Consider the following 18,789-nt stretch of genomic DNA (forward strand, 5'->3'; position numbering starts at 1 on the left):
TGTGAAACGGAAAACTCAAAGTTTCCCTCATTTCAGGGTTAACCAACTCAGAGTTTTCACTAAACCTGCTTCGTGAAACGGACCTCTGATCACTTGTTGTGGTCATTGTGCAATAAAGAAGAAGAGTGGAGCCCAGCAGGAGGACCACCCACCACCCCTCTATTTGACAACGCCATTCTAAAACATCTCTTCCCAGAAGGCCAAACATAAGCAGGCATTTTTTTCCAAGGTAATTTTGGAAGGGGGGAGGGGTAGAGAAAATAAAAAAAAATTGGAATCAAACAAAGTGCAGTTTTATTGAAGAGACACACTGCAACAATTTCCACACAAATACACAGAAGTATTTACAGAATAATAGTCCACAAAGGATAGAAACGAGTTACTATACTAAGTCAGTATTTGATCTAGATTTTGTTGATGCTGGCAGCTGGCAAGGTGGACTTGTCCAAGTCATCAAAGTAAGAGTGTGTCATGGCCTCGCGGGCGGAAATCCTTTTGGGAGGATTATAGATCAACATTTTCTACAGAACAGAGAAGAAAAGGAGACATTAGGTCTTACAGTGTTGACAGGATTCCATTGGTTCTGATTACATGTACAGTGAGAATAGTGCTCAGCATTATAATTTTAAACAATATAGAATTATGAACTCCCAGTTGCACATGAAACAAAGTGCAACTGTTTCAGCTGACAGAGATGGGCCGAGTGGATTGTGTGCTTCACTTCATCTGGTTGCTTTTTGTCCATCTATTCAAAATTCTTGCAGCTCATCAAGCTAGGGCCAAGAAAGCATGAACACCTCCACCTTCCACAAAAATAATCCACACAGCGCTGTTCACAAAAGGAAAACAAAAGAATCTGTCCATATGGAGCGGACATGCAGCCCTAGAATACATGACGGGTCATCTTAGCTTGTAAGATTCAACATACAGCACTGACAAAATTGGCACCTTAATATGAAGATCCTATACAAATTGCAATGTTACTGGATTGTCCCAGGCCTTATAGGCAGGTTAGTAGATTCACCACCCTTCATCATTCCCAGTGTTTGTGTTACTCGTCTACATCTCCTCCCAAGCAGCCCTCATCCTTACCGCAAGTAGGTCCAGACCGTTCTTATCCAGGTTTTTCACCATGGGGGACAAGTTGCCAGACTTCCATTTAGGGAAAGTGTTTTTGTAGTCAGGCAGGCTCTCTACATCCGGCCACACATCATTGTTTGGGGTTCCCAGAGTCCTGGAAGGAGAAAACAGACATTTTAAGAAGACAGGGACTCTGTCGTTTGTTTGGTTTTTCCAAAAAGGAATTAAGGTATGTAGATCTTTCTATGAAGACAACAAATAAAAATCAGAAAGATTCACAGCTACTGTTCAGTTTGTTAGAGACAACCAGACCATGTGCAGAAAACATACAGTAAACTTATCACTTATAAACAAATCATGCAGTCCTCAACTAGAAACACTCTTCATCAACTGTAAACCGTTCTATTCGCCGCGGGAGTTTTCCTCGTTTGTTCTGGTCGGAGTCTACATCCCTCCTCAGGCCTGTGTTACTGAGGCGTTACAACACCTGGCCGACCAGATTAATAACGTGGAGAAAAAACACCCGGACTCTCTGCTCATTGTTTTGGGGGACTTTAACAGAGCAAACCTCAGCCACGAACTGCCAAAATATAAACAGCATATTAAGTGTCCCACCAGGGACACAAACACTCTGGACCACTGTTACACTGTTTATAAGAACTCATATAACTCTGTCCCCCGTGCAGCCCTGGGACTCTCTGACCACTGCATGGTTCATCTTATCCCGACCTACAGGCAGAAGCTGAAATCTGCTAAGCCTGTGGTCAAGACGGTGAGGAGATGGACCAACAACGCCAAAGTGGAATTACAAGCCTGCTTTGACTGCACTGATTGGAGTGTTTTTGAGACTGCAGCCTCAGACCTGCATGAACTGACTGATACCGTGACATCTTACATCAGCTTTTGTGAGACATGTGTGTGCCCACCAAAACCTTCCGCACATACAGCAACAACAAACCCTGGTTCACTGCAAAACTCAGGCAACTTCGTCAGGCCAAGGAGGAGGCCTACAGAAGTGGGGACAGAGTCCTGTACAACCAGGCCAGAAACACGCTGACAATGGAGGTGAAAGCAGCCAAGAGGAGCTACGCTGAAAAGATTAAAAACAGCCTTTCAGCCAACGATCCAGCGTCAGTGTGGAGAGGCCTGCAGTCCATCACCAACTACAGGAGACCATCCCCAAACACTGCAGCGAATCATCAACTGGCTGACGAGCTGAATGTGTTCTACTGCAGGTTTGACACATTCACACCTCTCCACCTCCCCCCCCCATTGACATCACCTGCCACTCTGCCACCTCTCCCCTCTGACCCCCCACCAGCACTCACGATCTGTGAAGAGGATGTTCTGTCAGTCTTTCACAGACAAAAGATCAGGAAGGCACCCGGCCCAGACGGTGTGTCACCTTCCTGCCTGAAGGTCTGTGCTGACCAACTGGCCCCCATCTTCACCCGGATCTTCAACAGATCCCTGGAGCTGTGCGAAGTCCCCTCATGCTTCAAACTCTCCACAATAATCCCGGTCCCCAAGAAACCCACCATCACAGGACTGAACGACTACAGGCCTGTTGCCCTCACATCTGTACTCATGAAGTCCTTCGAGAGACTGGTGTTGGGGTACCTAAAGGACATTACAGACCCCCTGCTGGACCCCCTGCAGTTCGCCTACCGGGCAAACAGGTCAGCGGATGATGCCATTAACATGGGACTGCACTACATCCTGCAACACCTCGACTCTGCAGGGACGTACGCCAGGATCCTGTTTGTGGACTTCAGTTCGGCTTTCAACACCATCGTCCCAGCCATCCTCCGCAACAAACTCACCCAGCTCACTGTGCCCTCCTCCACCTGTCAGTGGATTACAAACTTCCTGACTGACAGGAAGCAGCAGGTGAGGCTGAGGAGCATCACATCCAGCACCCGGACCATCAGCACAGGTGCCCCCCAGGGGTGTGTACTCTCCCCACTGCTCTTCTCCCTTTACACCAACAACTGCACCTCAAGAGACCCGTCTGTTAAACTCCTGAAGTTTGCAGATGACACAACAGTCATCGGCCTCATCCGGGACGGTGATGAGTCTGCATACAGACGGGAGGTTGAACGGCTGGTCTGCTGGTGTGGTCAGAACAATCTGGAGCTGAACACGCTAAAAACAGTGGAGATGACAGTGGACTTTAGGAGAAGCCCCCCCACTCTGCCACCCATCACCATCACCAACAACGCAGTGTCTGCTGTGGAATCCTTCAGGTTTCTGGGCCCCACAATCTCTCAGGACCTGAAGTGGGAGACCAACACAGTCACTACCATCAAAAAGGCCCAGCAGAGGTTGTACTTCCTGCGGCAGCTCAGGAAGCTCAACCTACCTAAGGAGCTGCTGATCCAGTTTTACACCGCCATTGTTCAGTCTGTTCTCTGTTCATCCATCACCGTTTGGTTCGGATCAACCACCAAACAGGAAAAAAACAGACTGCAACGGACAATAAGATCTGCAGAGAAGATTATTGGTGTCAGCCTGCCCTCCATCCAGGATCTGTACCTGTCCAGAGTCAGGAAACGGGCAGGTTACATCTCTGCAGACCCATCACACCCTGGACACAAACTGTTTAAACTCCTCCCTTCTGCAAGGCGCTACAGAACTCTGTACGCCAAAACAACAAGACACAGGAACAGTTTCTTCCCTCAGGCTGTCTGTGTTAAACAGCTAAAACCGGACTTCAGTGTTTCATCCTTGCACCATGCACCAATTTGCACTTCTGATTTAATCTTGTTCTATGTCTATTTTTTTGTAATTGTTGCACTAAAGAGAGTGAGGTGTAACCGGAGTCAAATTCCTCGTGTGTGTCCACATACCTGGCAATAAAAAGCGATTCTGATTCTGATTCTGATCCAGTAACTGAGTTCCTCTCAGGAAGGGTAAAAACAGCTTTTAGAGCAACACCTGCTCGCATCCAGGCTGTCTTCTTCAGGGAAGGCCGTGCATGTTTCAGCAGGACAAAGTAATTCCAACAGCATGGCTTCATAGAAGAAGAATCTGGGTCCAGAACTGACCTCCCTGCAGTCCAGACCTTTCACCAGCTCTGAACAGATTCTCTGAAAAGCCTTCAGTTGATCCAAAATGCTGCAGCCAGAGTTTTGATGAGAACTAACAGCAGAGATCATATTTCTCCAGTTTTAGCTTCTCTTCATTGGCTCCCTGTTAAATTCAGAATAGAATTTAAGATTCTTCTCCTTACATATAAAGCTCTTAATGACCGAGCTCCATCATATCTTAAAGATCTCATTGTAAGATATTTTCCTAACAGAGCACTTCGTTCCCAAACTGCAGGTTTACTTGAGGTTCCCAGAGTTTCTAAAAGTAGAATGGGAGGCAGAGCCTTCAGTTATCAGGCCCCTCTCTGTGGAACCAGCTGCCAGTTTGGGAGGCAGAGCCTTCAGTTATCAGGCCCCTCTCTACCTTTAAGACCAGGCTTAAAACTTTCCTTTCTGATAAAGCTTATAGTTAGGGATGGCTCAGCTGATCCTGAAACATCCCATAGTTAAGCTGCTATAGGCCCAGACTGCTGGGGGAGCTCCCATGATGCACCTCTCCTCCCTCGGCTCTCTTTACTCTCCATGTACATGTGACATTATTGTGGTCATTAACTCGTGTTTCCCTGTTCCAACAGGTATCCTTTGAATGGTGTTACAGTGTTTGTTGTCCCCTCTTTTCTGTCCTCTCAGCCCCCAGCTGGTGGAGGCGGATGGCCACCCTTCCTGGTTCTGCCAGAGGTTTCTTCCTGTTCAAAGAGAGTCGTTTCTCTCCACAGATTGGAGATCTGGACTGAAGACAAGTTTCGGTGCAATCTGTTGGTTTCCTTAGCTAGGAAATTGTTTTTGAATTGGCTCTGTATGAACGAATTGGATTAAATTAATTGGATTATGATTAAAATGAATTAAACTCCAACTGGCTTGAATTGGTCTGTATCACTGAAGTGCCTTGAGACGACATTTGTTGTAATTTGGTACTTTATAAATAAACTGAATTGAACATTTCATATGCAACAAAGCAGACCCAGGACCAGGACTGCTGAGCATCTAGAATCCTCTATCAGATGGGAACGGGACAACATTCCTCTCCCAAAGGTCCAGCAGCTGGTCTCGGTTCCAGATGTTTAAAAAAAAAGAAAAAGAAAAAAGGAGGGGATGCTACTCAGTGGGGAAACATGGACCAGTCCCATTTTTTTTAATGATATGTTGCCGTCATCAAATCTATGAAATTTGCTAATCATGGCATCTTATTTTAAAGTTGCAGTTTTTGGAGTCCCAGCCTTTTTGGCAGGGATATACAGTAGGTCTTTCTGGTGTCTCTACCTGAAAATCCTGAAGAGCTGGTCTATCTCAGAGTCTCCGTGGAATAGTGGCTTCTTCGTGGCGAGCTCAGCAAAGATTGTTCCAGTGCTCCAAACATCTACCGGGGTTGAATATCTGGGTGAACCCAGGAGCACTTCAGGAGCCCGATACCACAGAGTTACAACCTGAGAACACATGAGCAAGCATTTCAAAAGGCTGGTCATTATGCATCAAGTGCAAATCAATGCAGCATAAGTTTTGTGTGGAAAGAGCGCCACCTCATGAGTGTAGACCCTGACAGGAACGCCAAAAGCTCGAGCCAAGCCGAAGTCCGCCAGCTTGATTACTCCTTTGTTGTCAATGAGGAGGTTCTGGGGTTTCAAGTCGCGGTGGAGGACTCGACGACAGTGACAGAAATAGATTCCTTCCAAGATCTGGTAAAGGTAGCTCTACAATGTGGTTCAGGACGAAGGAGGGAGAATAAAATGGATGGGGTTTGATTAAAAAGGCAAAACAAGAGCAAAAAGGCACCGAGGTCTGAGGAACCAGGCGTCCCGAACCTTTTTACATCACAACACCATCTATATGACAAATGTATAGCTTACAAATCAACAACTAAAGTTCATGAGCAGAGTTAAACTGCAATCCCAAAAACCAACAATGGTCCGTCAAACAAACATGCACAGCAGCTCCAATACGAGCCGCTAACAGAATTACCTTGACGAGCATGGGGTCCATGTACTGTCCGGAGGGGATGGAGTCCAGGTACTTCTTCAGGTCCATGGACAGGAACTCAAAGATGAGGTAGAGACGAGACTCCTGCATCAGGACATCCAGGAGTCTGGCACATGAACACAGCAACAGGGGAAGTTCACAAACCATTTACCTACTCAGCGGCTTGGAATTAATATAAGCTCCAACACAAAGGCATCCCTGGGCCTGAGACAGTCCCCACCAAACTGTAGAATCCCAATGATCTGCCATCGTGACAATGCAGACTCTACATGCAGCCAGTTAACGCTCTGATGCAGTCGATTCCCTCTTAAATATCATCTGGTTGCACTGCTGTAGGCATGCCATATCGCCCACGTTCAATATTTTTGGGATAGAAAGCCCAAACAGAAATGAGAAAACCCTGCGTTTACATTTTTAAGATCTCCAAATATTTTTAGGCTTAAAAGTGGATGTGGCGTGATTATTTCCAGTCATTTACTTCTTCATTTTGAGTACCTTGAGATTAGTTTTGCACACTTTGTAACTCCAAATAGTTTGTACTCATTTTAGAACCGGGGGGGGGGGGGGGGGGGCTTTCTCTTTTCAAGAAACACCATGTTTTTGAGCATGACAACTCCTCAAATCCAGCCCCAACAAAGATTACATTCAGACTAGAGCTGTCCCAAACGATTATTTTTCAAACGATTAATCTAGAGATAATTTTTTCGATTAGTCGACTAATCTAACGACTAATTTTAACGATTGAGCAAATAGATAACACAGAAGAAACATGTCGGGACTGGTAGCGCTAACAGCTTTAAACTAGGCAAACACGGGACCTGTTCTAGTCGTAATTAAAAGACGTAAATTTTACGCCGGGTATATAACTAGACAACTCAACAGTCTAACATAGCGTTTATTCAGAGAGGATCTTTGGTTTAGCTAACTGCAACTACTGCTAGATAAATTAACATCTGACTGAGGTGTTTGGTGGTCGGTAGCTCCGCCCCTTGTCCTCAGCTGAAATGTTTCCTCAAAACACAGACACAACCGGCGGGTGTTTAATAAGTTAAACTTACACGTTGTCTCCTTGGTCTGCAACGCTCTGCTCTCCTTTCTTCCTTCATGAAATGAAAAAGTATCTCCTGACTCTCTCTGTGAGCTCTTCCAGCCTCCATGTTAGACGCCTGATGTGATCGTCCATGATTAATATCACCATCATGCAGACCATGAACACGGTGGCCTCCCCGCTCTCCATATTAGCTTCTTTGTGGTGTTTTTTCTTCTCTCCTTACTTTTACCGTTTTGTTTTGTTTTGTTGTTGAATGTGGCGCTAAACGGCTAACGTAACACGTCACTGAAGCAGACGGCTGGGCGCGGCACATCAGTCCCGACTCATGAGATTTCATCTAGTAGGTCGTTTTGGAACGGGGACTTCAACCAAAAAAAAAATAAATAAATAAATAAATAAATAATAATTTGCGACGCGAATTATTCATGTCGACGAATTTATGATGTCGAATACGTCGACTATTTGACCCAGCTCTAATTCAGACATACGCTCATTCCCTGCCACATTATGGGATGTCTTCTTACCATAAACCCATGTTAGTAGGTGCAGGTGTGGTCAAATGTTACCCGAGGCAGAAAGCATCTGCTCCAACAACCAGGACAGGGAACAATGCTAACACACAGTTTTTACCCATGGCTAGGCTGCTAACTGCTGTGCACAAAATCTTCTGATGTCAAAATGTGTGGATAACGTGCACAGTCTAGCTGGCGTGCACTTCCTGGTTAAAAAAAAAAAAAAAAAAAACATTCGAGACTACTGAATAAAACAAGATCCTTCTGCATAAAAATACTAAAACATGCACTTTTTTTTTTTTTTAAAGCTTCAGTTGATGTCTGAGGTGATGAGCCAAAAACACATTACTGACCCTTTAAGGCATTCTGCATCAAAGAGCCCAAACAAGTCAACAAGAACTCGGCTGCATGAAGCAACACCCGTTCAATCTTTCCTGAAGACATCCCAGATAGCAAATATGACTGAACCTAAAGTTTAAAACTCAGACAAAAGTATTAAATTCATGCCGATGCCCAACAGTGATTCTCCACGTGAAGAATCTTTACTGATACACCTGCTGTCAAGCAGCCATCTTTAAAAGGGCAATCAATCCCATCCCCACCAACCAGAACAGAGTCCACTGACCATTTACTCCTTAAAAGGGGCGCTAGGTAGCAATTTCACCTAAAATTATAGCCTTCAGGAGTTTACCAAAGGTTAAACAAGTCAATGGTAAGCGAATGAAGCCTGTCTCGCTCCTAACAGGGGTCTGTATGCTGAGAATCCCATATGTAACTTCGGCAGGAGCGACCCGCTTCTGAAGTGTCGTGATGCGTGAGAAGAGTCGTTTGTGTTTACGGCACTTAGCTAGGTACTGTATGCTAGTTGTAGTTTTTTTTGGATGGAAGATCGTGATTTAAAAAAAAAAAAAAAAAAAAAAAAAATCGAAATCGTGATTTTATGCAAAAAAATCGTGATAGAACATTTTTTCCATATCGCCCACCCCTAGTTGTAGTTGTAGGCTATGTGTTCGCTTGCGTTGAAGAGCCAACACCAAGCGTTTCATATTCTGCCTTTCATAGACTGAATATGAAACGTTCGATGTTGGCACTTCCCATCTTTGTGAAATTTCTCCAAGAGTGATCTTGTTTATCTACCATAGTGATCTGCGTTTTAGATCGTGAAGAGACAGGTTAGCCTGGCCCTTCTGATGACGGTGCTCTAATTCCTCCTGAGTTCAAGACGTAGCCTAGCTTCAGAAATACACGGACTGACCTGATTAGAATAAGAATAGCGTTTTGATCCGAACAAGAATTGTTATCTACACATGAAAATGGATTCATTTGTTCGGATTATGATTGTAATCGGAATAGTGTAGAGCTAGTCTGCGTTTATTGCGGCGTGTATGTTGGTAGTGCCTGCGCTCATCTGTCTAAGATGTAACTTTTGTAAGTGTCTGCTAATACAAAGGAATCACTCCACGAATACACCATGATGAGGGAAGAATCCCATTCAAGATCAGCAACAGTCCATCCATACATCCATTATCTTCCGCTTGTCCGGGGATCGGGTCGCGGGGGCAGCAGCCTGAGCAGAGAAACCCAGACGTCCCTGTCCCCGGCCACTTCCTCCAGCAACAGTATTATAGCATTTTATCTTGAGTTCCCTCTTCAGAAAATCTCTGATTACAGTATCTTACGTGGGCAGTCTACACTTGTGAATCAGATGACCTAACTGCACTGACTAAATAACACAACGGCAGCATTCGCCACGATGTTTAGTTAGTGGAAGTGTATAATACAAAGGTGGGCATTTTTACAACGGTGTAGAATTTCAGGTTGACCAATAGAGATCGCTATACTGCTGCTAAACTACCTTGTATCCCTTTAAATGCAGAGCTGCTGGTACATGGCTCAATAAACCCCCGGGTGTTATTTTAAGCTTTAAGAGGCCAACATAAATACCCGTTTTATTAGGATTATTCCAAAGTTAATTAAGAAAAACCTAACAGCAGAAAAACCTGACAAGGGCAAGAACTGGAGAAGCAATGACGAGTAGAGACCGACCGATCAGCCAGCCGATTTTTGCTATTTTTTTTTAAATCAATCGGCATCGGCCGATTTTCTTATTTGGCCGCGCCCATTTTAAGTCAGGCACATCTGCGGGCAGCTACTTGGAACGCAGCGCGAGGTTTCAAGAGTGAGCAAGACTGTCAACAGGTAAGGCATCAATGTTTACATTCTAAACTATAGTAACAATAATCTAAGTGGAAATATAACAAAAAAGAGGACACTAATCTAACATGTGAATGCTTTATAACATTGTCATCCCATGTCCATTTGTTTTCAACTGCATTGGAGTTGAAGAAGAAATGAAAGTTGCTTAGCGTTTTGGTTACGAGTGCGTTGGGAATGCGCCGACTATGCAAGCCCCCTCAACGCTGGCTCTAAATTAACACCAGCCAACCGGCCAAGTGCTGGTGAAAATTCAGTTTGGCTGGTAGAAAATAAAACTTACTAGCCACTTCGACCCATTAGTGAGTGCGTGTTTGGCTAGAAAGATTAATATCCACTAGCCATTTTGGCTAGAAGTGTAAAGAAAAAAAGTTAATTTAGAGCCCTGCTGGGGACTGCTATGTTACGATCTAAACTGAAGTAACGGACAATCTAAGTGAAATTTTAACAAAAAGAGCACGCACAAAGAACAAGTGAACGTTTTAAAACATTGTCATCCCATGTCAATTTGTTTTTCGCGATGTATATCGCTTGATTTGATTGTGAATTTGAGAGCGATCAAACGGATGTTCTCTAGTTCCTATTTCCGGTTTCCTGCACAGCATGCTGGGAGACGTTGTTTTAAATTGTTGAAACATAGGAAAGTGTATGTGCAAACATAGGAACGTTTAAGGCATGGAAGTTCCACAGTGAAACTGTATAACCTGCCGTTTTGAAGTAACTATCTGAAGTTGTCACATCATGGAAGTCTTCTTGCACTCTGTTAAACACATTAAAATGGATAATTAAAGGGGAACTCCGAGGCATTTGAAGCGCATTTCCATTGCTAGAGGTTGTCAAATAGTGATAGTAGGACACAGAGAGGTGCAAATCTGCGCTCCCTGTGTGGAGATCGCGCTGTTCGCACAGCCTGTCATGCGAGGCTAATACGTGGTGGCTAAGGGGCAAGCGCTAACCCTTCCACGTAAAACAACAACTTGCACACTGCAGAAACGTCACACCACTTTATAAACCATCCGACAATAAAGTCACAAGCCTTACCATCAAAACCATATGCATGGTTCTCACATTACTGGCATGGGGACGTTACAAAACAACTTTATAAACAGCATGTAACTCACCGGTTAGTTGTACGCTCGCGCATGTGAAAGCCCAAAAGAGTCGATGGACGATAATCACATATACAAAACAATTATTTTCTCTAGAAAAACTGCGTTCAAGTATTTAAAACATTACAACAATACATGCCCAGTAATAACTATATTATTATAGTTGGTATTTATTTATTTTATATTTAATTCATGTTGTTTTTTCAACAATAGTTGTTCAATTTTCAATAAATCGTGTGAAGTTTACAAGTGTTGTGCCTCCTCTTACTAGTTTGTTTTTTTGCATGCCAATTAAGGATAATACGATAGCATATCGGCCCTAAAAATCAGCCCCAACACACAAAAAAAAAATAAATAAATAAAATAAAAAAAAAAAATAAAAATCGGTAGGTCACATCGGCTAACTGACCGCTAAATATCGGTATCGGCTTTAGAAAAACTCATATCGGTCGGTCTCTAATGACGAGGACTGAAAAACTAAGGAGCTTAAATGCTGCGGGGATCTGATCTGTCAGTGACTGCAGCGGTGAGAGAGGGTGGAGGAAGGACCAGAAACACAAGAAACCAGAAGTACAACTAAAACCGTAGACGAATCAAGACCAGAGAAATAGAAAATCATTATTAAACCTGATGATTAATGAGAAACAAGAAAACAGAGTAGAAACTAAACCTAGAAGACCAAAGCCGCCTTCGGACAGAGCCGTTCTAAGAATGGTCCTCCTGGAATTTCGTTCTGATAACTGCCCTTCCCCAGCGGAACTGTTTCAGTCTGCATTCCCACATGAGTCGGACCAGGTCGGGACTGATGCACTGCAACCGTCTGCGACAGCGACGTGTTACTTTAGCGCCACATTCAACAACAAAACTAAAATGGTTCCAGGAACTGAGGGCGGTGGTCCCGAGTTCCTGTATGTCCGAATGCGGGAGAAAACGGGCCCGTTCCTGAAAAGGTTATAGGAACTGCCAAAGGTTCCTACAAAACAAATCCAAAGTCCAAAAGTCCACAGACCCTAACATGTTTCAGCAGTCTGTTGCTGTGCTGTGGTTGGCTGGGGCGCAGGCATCTTACAGAGGAATGCCAACAGACTGAAGAAGGTCCTTCAGAAGTCCGAGTCTGTCGTTAGCATGAAGCTAGCTACTCTGGAAAAACTGCCGGAAATCATTTTACTTCATTCTTTTTTATCTCCAATTATCTTAGATTTTTAATTTCATCCATCTTGATACTCCATCACTGTTGCTGCTGTGGATAAAATCTGATATGTTTGTACAAATATCTGTTGTTTTATTCAAACTTTTGAAAGTTCACCGGACTGTTTAAGAGACAGAAAATTCAAAGTCTCGAAATATTTCCTCTTCTAAAAGTCTCATTAGAGAGTTCTTCCACATCGTGTCACTACGCACGGCTGCAGTTATTTACAGCACCCAAAATGACTGTACAGAAGGGCATGTTGATGCGTATCATACCGAGTGATATCATCTGTTTCATGGTGATAGAAACCCGGGCACACGGATTACTAAACTGTGCTCTTGGTTCCGTAGTTATGTGATGATGTGATATGAGAGAAAAGTAAGAGCAACATTAATGATGAGAAAAAAACTCCAACGAATCAATGAAGGTTATGAACACGTTGGCGTTTCTGTAGTGAGTAATATCTAGTAAAGTCTTCTCTGGACCAACCTCTGTGGAGCATCACCAGCAACGTTTGACTTTCTGTGGCGTTACTTAGTTATTCTGCAGGCGTCTGCATCATGTTAATTAAAATCAAACCCTGGAACATCTGCAGCATCTGGAAACACCCTTCTGGCTCTTTAGCTTACCGTACAACATTGGGATGCTTTAACTCCTGCAGCAGAGAGACCTCCCTGACCGCAGTGCTGGGGACCCCCTCCTCCTCACTCTCCAGGCGGATCTTCTTCATGGCCACCACCTGCCCTGTGGCCTTGTGCCTGCCCTTATACACCACCCCATAGGTACCTGTGGACACAGAAAACACTACTCAGACACACAAGCCTACATTCAGACTGTTTGACTGTACTATCAGCGGGCAGAAACGGGACTGGCACCATTGTTCATGTCACAGTTGTGCGTGAAAGTCCTGATCTAGTTCCTTTTTCTTTCCGAGCAGCCAGACTTTCTTTAATCTTTTAAAGTGCTCTTGAGCAATAGTTCTCCAGGCTCCTGAGATTTGGAACAAACTGTTTTTTCTTTCTGTATTGTACATTTATGCTGGCACATTTGGATACGTTGCAGCGGGACCCATTTTCCTAGAAATATAAAAAGAAATGGGACTGGATCAAGACTTTTGTACAGTGCTGTAGAACATACATAATGCTTTTAAAATAAAATATATTCTAGAGACCTTGTGAAAATGTTTCTCTGCATAGCTCAGCTTGTTAGAAGGCCAGAGACGGAGTGTAGGATCAGCCAGGTTATAGATAAATCAGGACCAGTCCAGCCTGTCACTACCATAAATTATGCAGCTGACAATCATACATTTGATTCATAAGTGGGGATTGTTATCATGGGGCTGCAATGTGAGCCTCTCCTTGGCTGAAACTCTCTCCATCATGTTAGAAATGGACAAACTGAGGGAGTAAACTTTGGGAAGGAAATCCCACTGCGTCAGCCCTGAACTCAGCCGCATGCAGTCCCATTAGAAGCCCACCAAAGTACGGCTTCATCTGGAATAGCATCCTTTAAGAAGTATTCGACCGATCCCACACGACTCCGTTTCTCCCTGACCACTGACAGATGCAGCACCCGAGTTTGCTCACAGTGCCCGATCCAAACCAAGAGGGAAATCTGTTGTGCACCATGCGCTGGTGGGTTTAAAGTCATGCTGCAGCCTCTGTTCTGTGCGCCGCATACAGCAGGCGGCACCCATGTGTTCACTGAGCACTTTTATAGGCAGCAAAATATATCATTCAGTTAAAGAATGGACTGCCGGTATGAACAGAGGGATCGAGAGATCGAAATACCTGATATTTTCTGACGTGCTATACTTTAATATGCAGTCTGTTGAATAAAGATACCCGGGAGAGTTTACTCCCGTCTGTTAATTATGCCTGTTGTCATGGATCAAATCATTTACTTTATTGGGTTATTGATGAAAACTTGTTTACAGCCCATTGCGCAGGCCAATCAGACAGCTAGTTGAATCCTCAGTGAGGCAGGAGACATCAGCCGGAGACAAAGGTGTGCCGTGAAGTGTGTTCACATCAATTTATGGCTCTACAAGTTTCACATTTTTTGGGAAAGAGTACAGTTCCTTTTATTGTTCTCTTATTTTCTGGATGGTGATCAGTCACTGTGGGTAAAAATGTGGCAGTCGTATTAATATGAAGAAAAAAAAAGCCCACCTCTAAAGTGCCCGGGGCTCAGATGGTTAACCTCAAAAAGACCCATGTGTGACCCACATACCTCAGGGAAGACATCTCGTGTCCAACAGGTGCTCAAGTAAGTAAGTAACTAAGCAAGTAAGTAAGATGCTGGGTCCGGCAAGGCAGTGATATTACTGCAGAGGTACTTCTAAAGTTAATATTACACAATAGCAGGATGCTAATAGCCCCACTCTGGTAGCAGCACACTTGCAGGATGCATCTTACTCATCTAAATTAAGAACAGATTAGCACAAACCTTCTCCGATTTTCTCTATTTTCACGTAATCTTCCATCATTGCCTGAAAGAAAGGGGGACAGGGGTGAGACAAACAGGTCAGTCACTTCAGCTTTCACCAACAGGCGCTACTTTCTGTGGCTTCACCCCATATTTACCTTTTAACTCACTTCAACACAAAAACCAGCTGATCGTCAGAACAGGTTAAAGTACACCATTACCGGCGGAAGTGGGAAATGATCCATTCACACGCTCATTTAGGGCTGAACGACGTGATATTTCAGCTGCTAACTAGCTCTGTTACATAATGCTGCAACATGAAGTGACACAACCACTTTTACATCTACGATAGTGACATAAAAATAACTTTTACTTGTTAATCACCTGTCAAAGCTGCCATTTTCTTTAAGTTAACAAAGAACTTCGAACCACCAACGCCAGCTTACACAACGTTAAACCGTCGCAATAACAGGAATTTATCTTTTTCGAACATTCTAACCAGAATGAATCATATACATCTTCAGACAGCCAGATAAATGAATAAAGTGCATTTCAAAGTGTACAGGGAAAGAAATACCTTTCTTCGCTTCGCTTCTCAGCCTGTGTATTCTCCGTGGGCAGTCTGCTGTTAGAACGCTGACAATTTCTTTTGAATTGACCGCAGTACAGCTACAGTTCAAAATACACCAATGACCGAACTCGATCTTGTTCAAAAAAACCAATCAGGGAGAGGAAGGTTGGCATGTGAGCTGAGCGGGAGACAACGCGCCGACGTGTAGCGATTTGAACTCTCTGCTGTGTTCACTGGCAGTGAGACATTCGAACGTTTTCCACGTGTAAGAGCCCGTTTTGACTTTATTCATCCTGAGTACGCTTTTTATTAAAACGATTCCCGAAAGATAAACTCTATTAGAACACCAAATAAGCACACATTTACTGCACTAAATCGGTGGTGTTTGGAAAACGACACATTTGTAAGAGTAGAGCTGGAAATAGACATGCTTTTAATGACACTGCGGCGTATTTATCGTGGTTACTCGAATAGTCTGCTTTGTTTGGAGGGTTTTTGGTTTAGTTTTTTTTTTTTTGTTTGTTTCTGGTTTATTTTTTCATTATATTGAAGTGAGATAAAAAAAAAAGTATTGGGAAAAAAAACTCCCGTAAACTATACAATTCAACAGGAAAGACATCGCGAGAAAACATGAGAACTACAAAATCTTACACAGTGGCTTGTTGTTGAATGCGTGAAGAGAGAAGCTAAAGGGTCTAAACAGGACTGATAGTCATTTATTTCAACATGCATTATGGGTGCTGTTGTGTAAAACATATCCAGTTTCAACACTGGACTTCTACACAAACAGTTATCATAATGCCTCATTACAGTAATACTGGGAGCAAAAACAGAGTTCCTTTAAAGTTTGTTTCACTGGAGAGAGCGGGAGATCCAAAGCAATAGAGTTTATTCAGAAAAGGGAATAAACTCCAGTATTACCCAGAACAATATTCATTTTACAGTTGCTTCATACAGCTTTTATAATCTCAATTTCTGGTTCAGTATTGCTTCTCCTTATAAAAAAAAAAATCTGTTCTGCCCTGAAACAATTCCATCACACTCAAGACATTTTTCCTATTGTTTTGGCCAACATCTTAAAGAGATTCAAAATTCAAGATCTTTCTTGTCATTCAGCACGTCTCACATGAGGGAATAAAATTCCCCGTTAAATCCACTGCATCTGAAGTCAGGCGCAGATGGTTAAAGAACAAACTCCTCGTCCCCTCCCTGCTCCTCCCGCTGGGGGGTGCATCTGGGTTCCCAGAACTACTTTGCCTTGGAAAAAAAGACAAACTACGATGAGAACTTTGGCACTGTGGGCTTTGGCTTCGCTGATGCCTGTGTCTCTGAGTACAGCAAAATAAAATAAAAAGGGGGGATTGTGGTGGTTGTGTATTCGGACTGATCGGGCCTGTTGGTCAGAGTCCAGCACTCGGCTGCAGATGAATGGGCTCAGACCCAGTGTGAGCAGCTTGTTGATGAGAGTCTGTGGAATCATCGTGTTTAATGCTGCAGAGAAATCCGAAAAAGCAGCCTGACATATGAGGCTCTGTCCTCAGAGGGACTGAACAACACAGGCAGCAGTCCGCTGTAGGTGTACTGCTGAGGGTCTGCAGGGAAGTCAGTCATGTCCGATGTCCAAAGACTATCCGAGTGAGAGCCACGGGCCAGTTACTCATTCCTGGAACCGCTGAGGACTCTGGGATTATGGTGGCTGTCTTGAAGCCCTCTCCCACCTTGGCTTGGGAGAGGGATGTGTTAAAGAGGCGATTCACACCAATTTCACGACTTTTTAATATTCTTAACTACTTCACATTCTTGTGGGCCTACCTAAGTGTTCTATGTGAAAAAATTACATTACAAAATATTTCAGTTTGTAAATATTTTACTGTGAGTACTTTATTTTCAGTACATTTGGAACTGGACTGAAAAATGCAAAATGATGGAAAAAACTAAAAAAATATTTTAAAAAAATCAAAGTAGGCCTAATTGTCTTCTTCAGAGTGTTGGTGAGCCATGCCACATGAATCAGCTTCTGAAAACATTCCCATATATTGGCTGTCTAGTTGATACACTATAAATATTTTAACACGTGATAATGTAAATATTACAGGGAGTGAGAGGGCTCATATGAATACTTTTAGGGTGTCAGGAAAACGCGTGCTTACTTTACAAAGCATGCTCACATTTAAATCACAAGCTTACGGTCCTGTAGCCCACTAAAGCGGACATAGCAAGCGCGGGCAGGAGATGGAAACAAACGGAACGCAAGCTCCAGAAAGGCACCAACAGAAAGACCAAAATATATGGGATATTTGCAGACGTTTTGAAAACTGATTACCATAGGCTACTGGATGGCTTTCCCATTAGTAAAATTTAGTACCATTATTTCCAAATATTTTTTGTTAGGGTCTGAATAGGGGTGGATTTGAAAGCGTCAGTCGATGCAATTGGAAGCTGGCGCACGCCGGAGATCCTTTGACTATTTTAAGCAAGCCAAGCTGTTATCTTCATCGGAGCTGGTCAAAAATGACGTATTGTAAGCTTAGATAAGTTTTCTTCTTAAAAGGCGAGCGTTACTGCATTTTTTGTATTTTTTTGGTGTTTTTTTTTTTTTTTTTTAATTCAGCATAATAAACCCTCATCAAATCTTACCGGTGCGCCGCACCGCCCCGAAATCTTTTACAGGAACGCAGCACCGCCTCGCACCGGCTTACTTTCAAGGCTGACTTCTGGCCACACACTGATTGTCTTCTGCTGGCTTGATGGTTGTCATATGGCGCTTTTCCACTAGCTCTGCACGGCTCGGCATGGCTCGGTTTGGTTGTGTTTCCATTACACTTCGTGCCTCCTCGACGTGGGCGGGGTCGTCGTAACACGTGACGTTATTTACACGGCGCCGAGCAACGTACAAATCCGGAAGACCAGAACAACAGACCAGGGGGGTATTCCTAGAAAGTAGCTAAAGTAAGCCAGGCTATAGCCGGTAAGCGTCGCTTGAACTAGCGCCATCTCCAAATTAAGCCTCAAGTCGTTTCTCGAAGCCATTCCAGCTGCATCTCTGTGAGGCTAATCCAAGCGAGGCTTACATAGCCTAGCTTAGTGCGAGTGTACGAGGAACGTAAGAAGCCCTGACGAGTGGATGGTGGAAAAACGGAGATCTGTGTGAAAATGAGAGCGAGAAGCGCTGTTATTTTTTCGGCAGCTGAACAAATAATGCTGATGGAGCTGTATGAGGATTTTAAAAGTGTCATCACCAGAAATGGTAATACAGCTGCGATCAATAAAGCAAAGAAACGGCATGGCTAACAACTGCAGACAGACTAAACGCGTAAGTTATGAAAGTTTCATACCATTGTCAATTGTTAGACATTTATTTTACTGTCCTCATGTATTTATGCTCTCCTCTTTGTGTTATAATGTGTTTACATAAAGCATGCTGAATTCAATTCAATTCAATTAATTTTTATTTATATAGCGCCAAATACAACAAATGTCATCTCAAGGCACTTAGATAGTAAGTCCAATTCAAGCCAATTGGAATTCAATTAATTAATAATAATCATAATTCATAAAATAATCCAATTCGTT

At 43.5% G+C, this 18,789-nt stretch overlaps 1 protein-coding gene across 1 annotated transcript; it reads right to left on the reverse strand.

Moving 5' to 3' along the window:
• Nucleotides 1-285: 285 nt before the first annotated feature.
• On the reverse strand, nucleotides 286-15,306 carry cdk1 (cyclin dependent kinase 1). The gene is made up of 8 exons (XM_075485974.1): nucleotides 15,223-15,306; nucleotides 14,667-14,709; nucleotides 12,848-13,004; nucleotides 6,126-6,249; nucleotides 5,687-5,857; nucleotides 5,430-5,593; nucleotides 1,093-1,234; nucleotides 286-521 (listed from the first exon to the last, which is right to left on the reverse strand). Exons 2-8 carry the CDS (start codon nucleotides 14,704-14,706, stop codon nucleotides 405-407), a joined length of 915 nt encoding a protein of 304 aa, XP_075342089.1. The 5' UTR covers nucleotides 14,707-14,709; nucleotides 15,223-15,306; the 3' UTR covers nucleotides 286-404.
• Between the last annotated feature and the right edge of the window lie 3,483 nt (nucleotides 15,307-18,789).

This window comes from Odontesthes bonariensis, chromosome 2, assembly GCF_027942865.1.
Source record: "Odontesthes bonariensis isolate fOdoBon6 chromosome 2, fOdoBon6.hap1, whole genome shotgun sequence".
Classification (NCBI taxonomy): Eukaryota; Metazoa; Chordata; class Actinopteri; order Atheriniformes; family Atherinopsidae; genus Odontesthes; species Odontesthes bonariensis.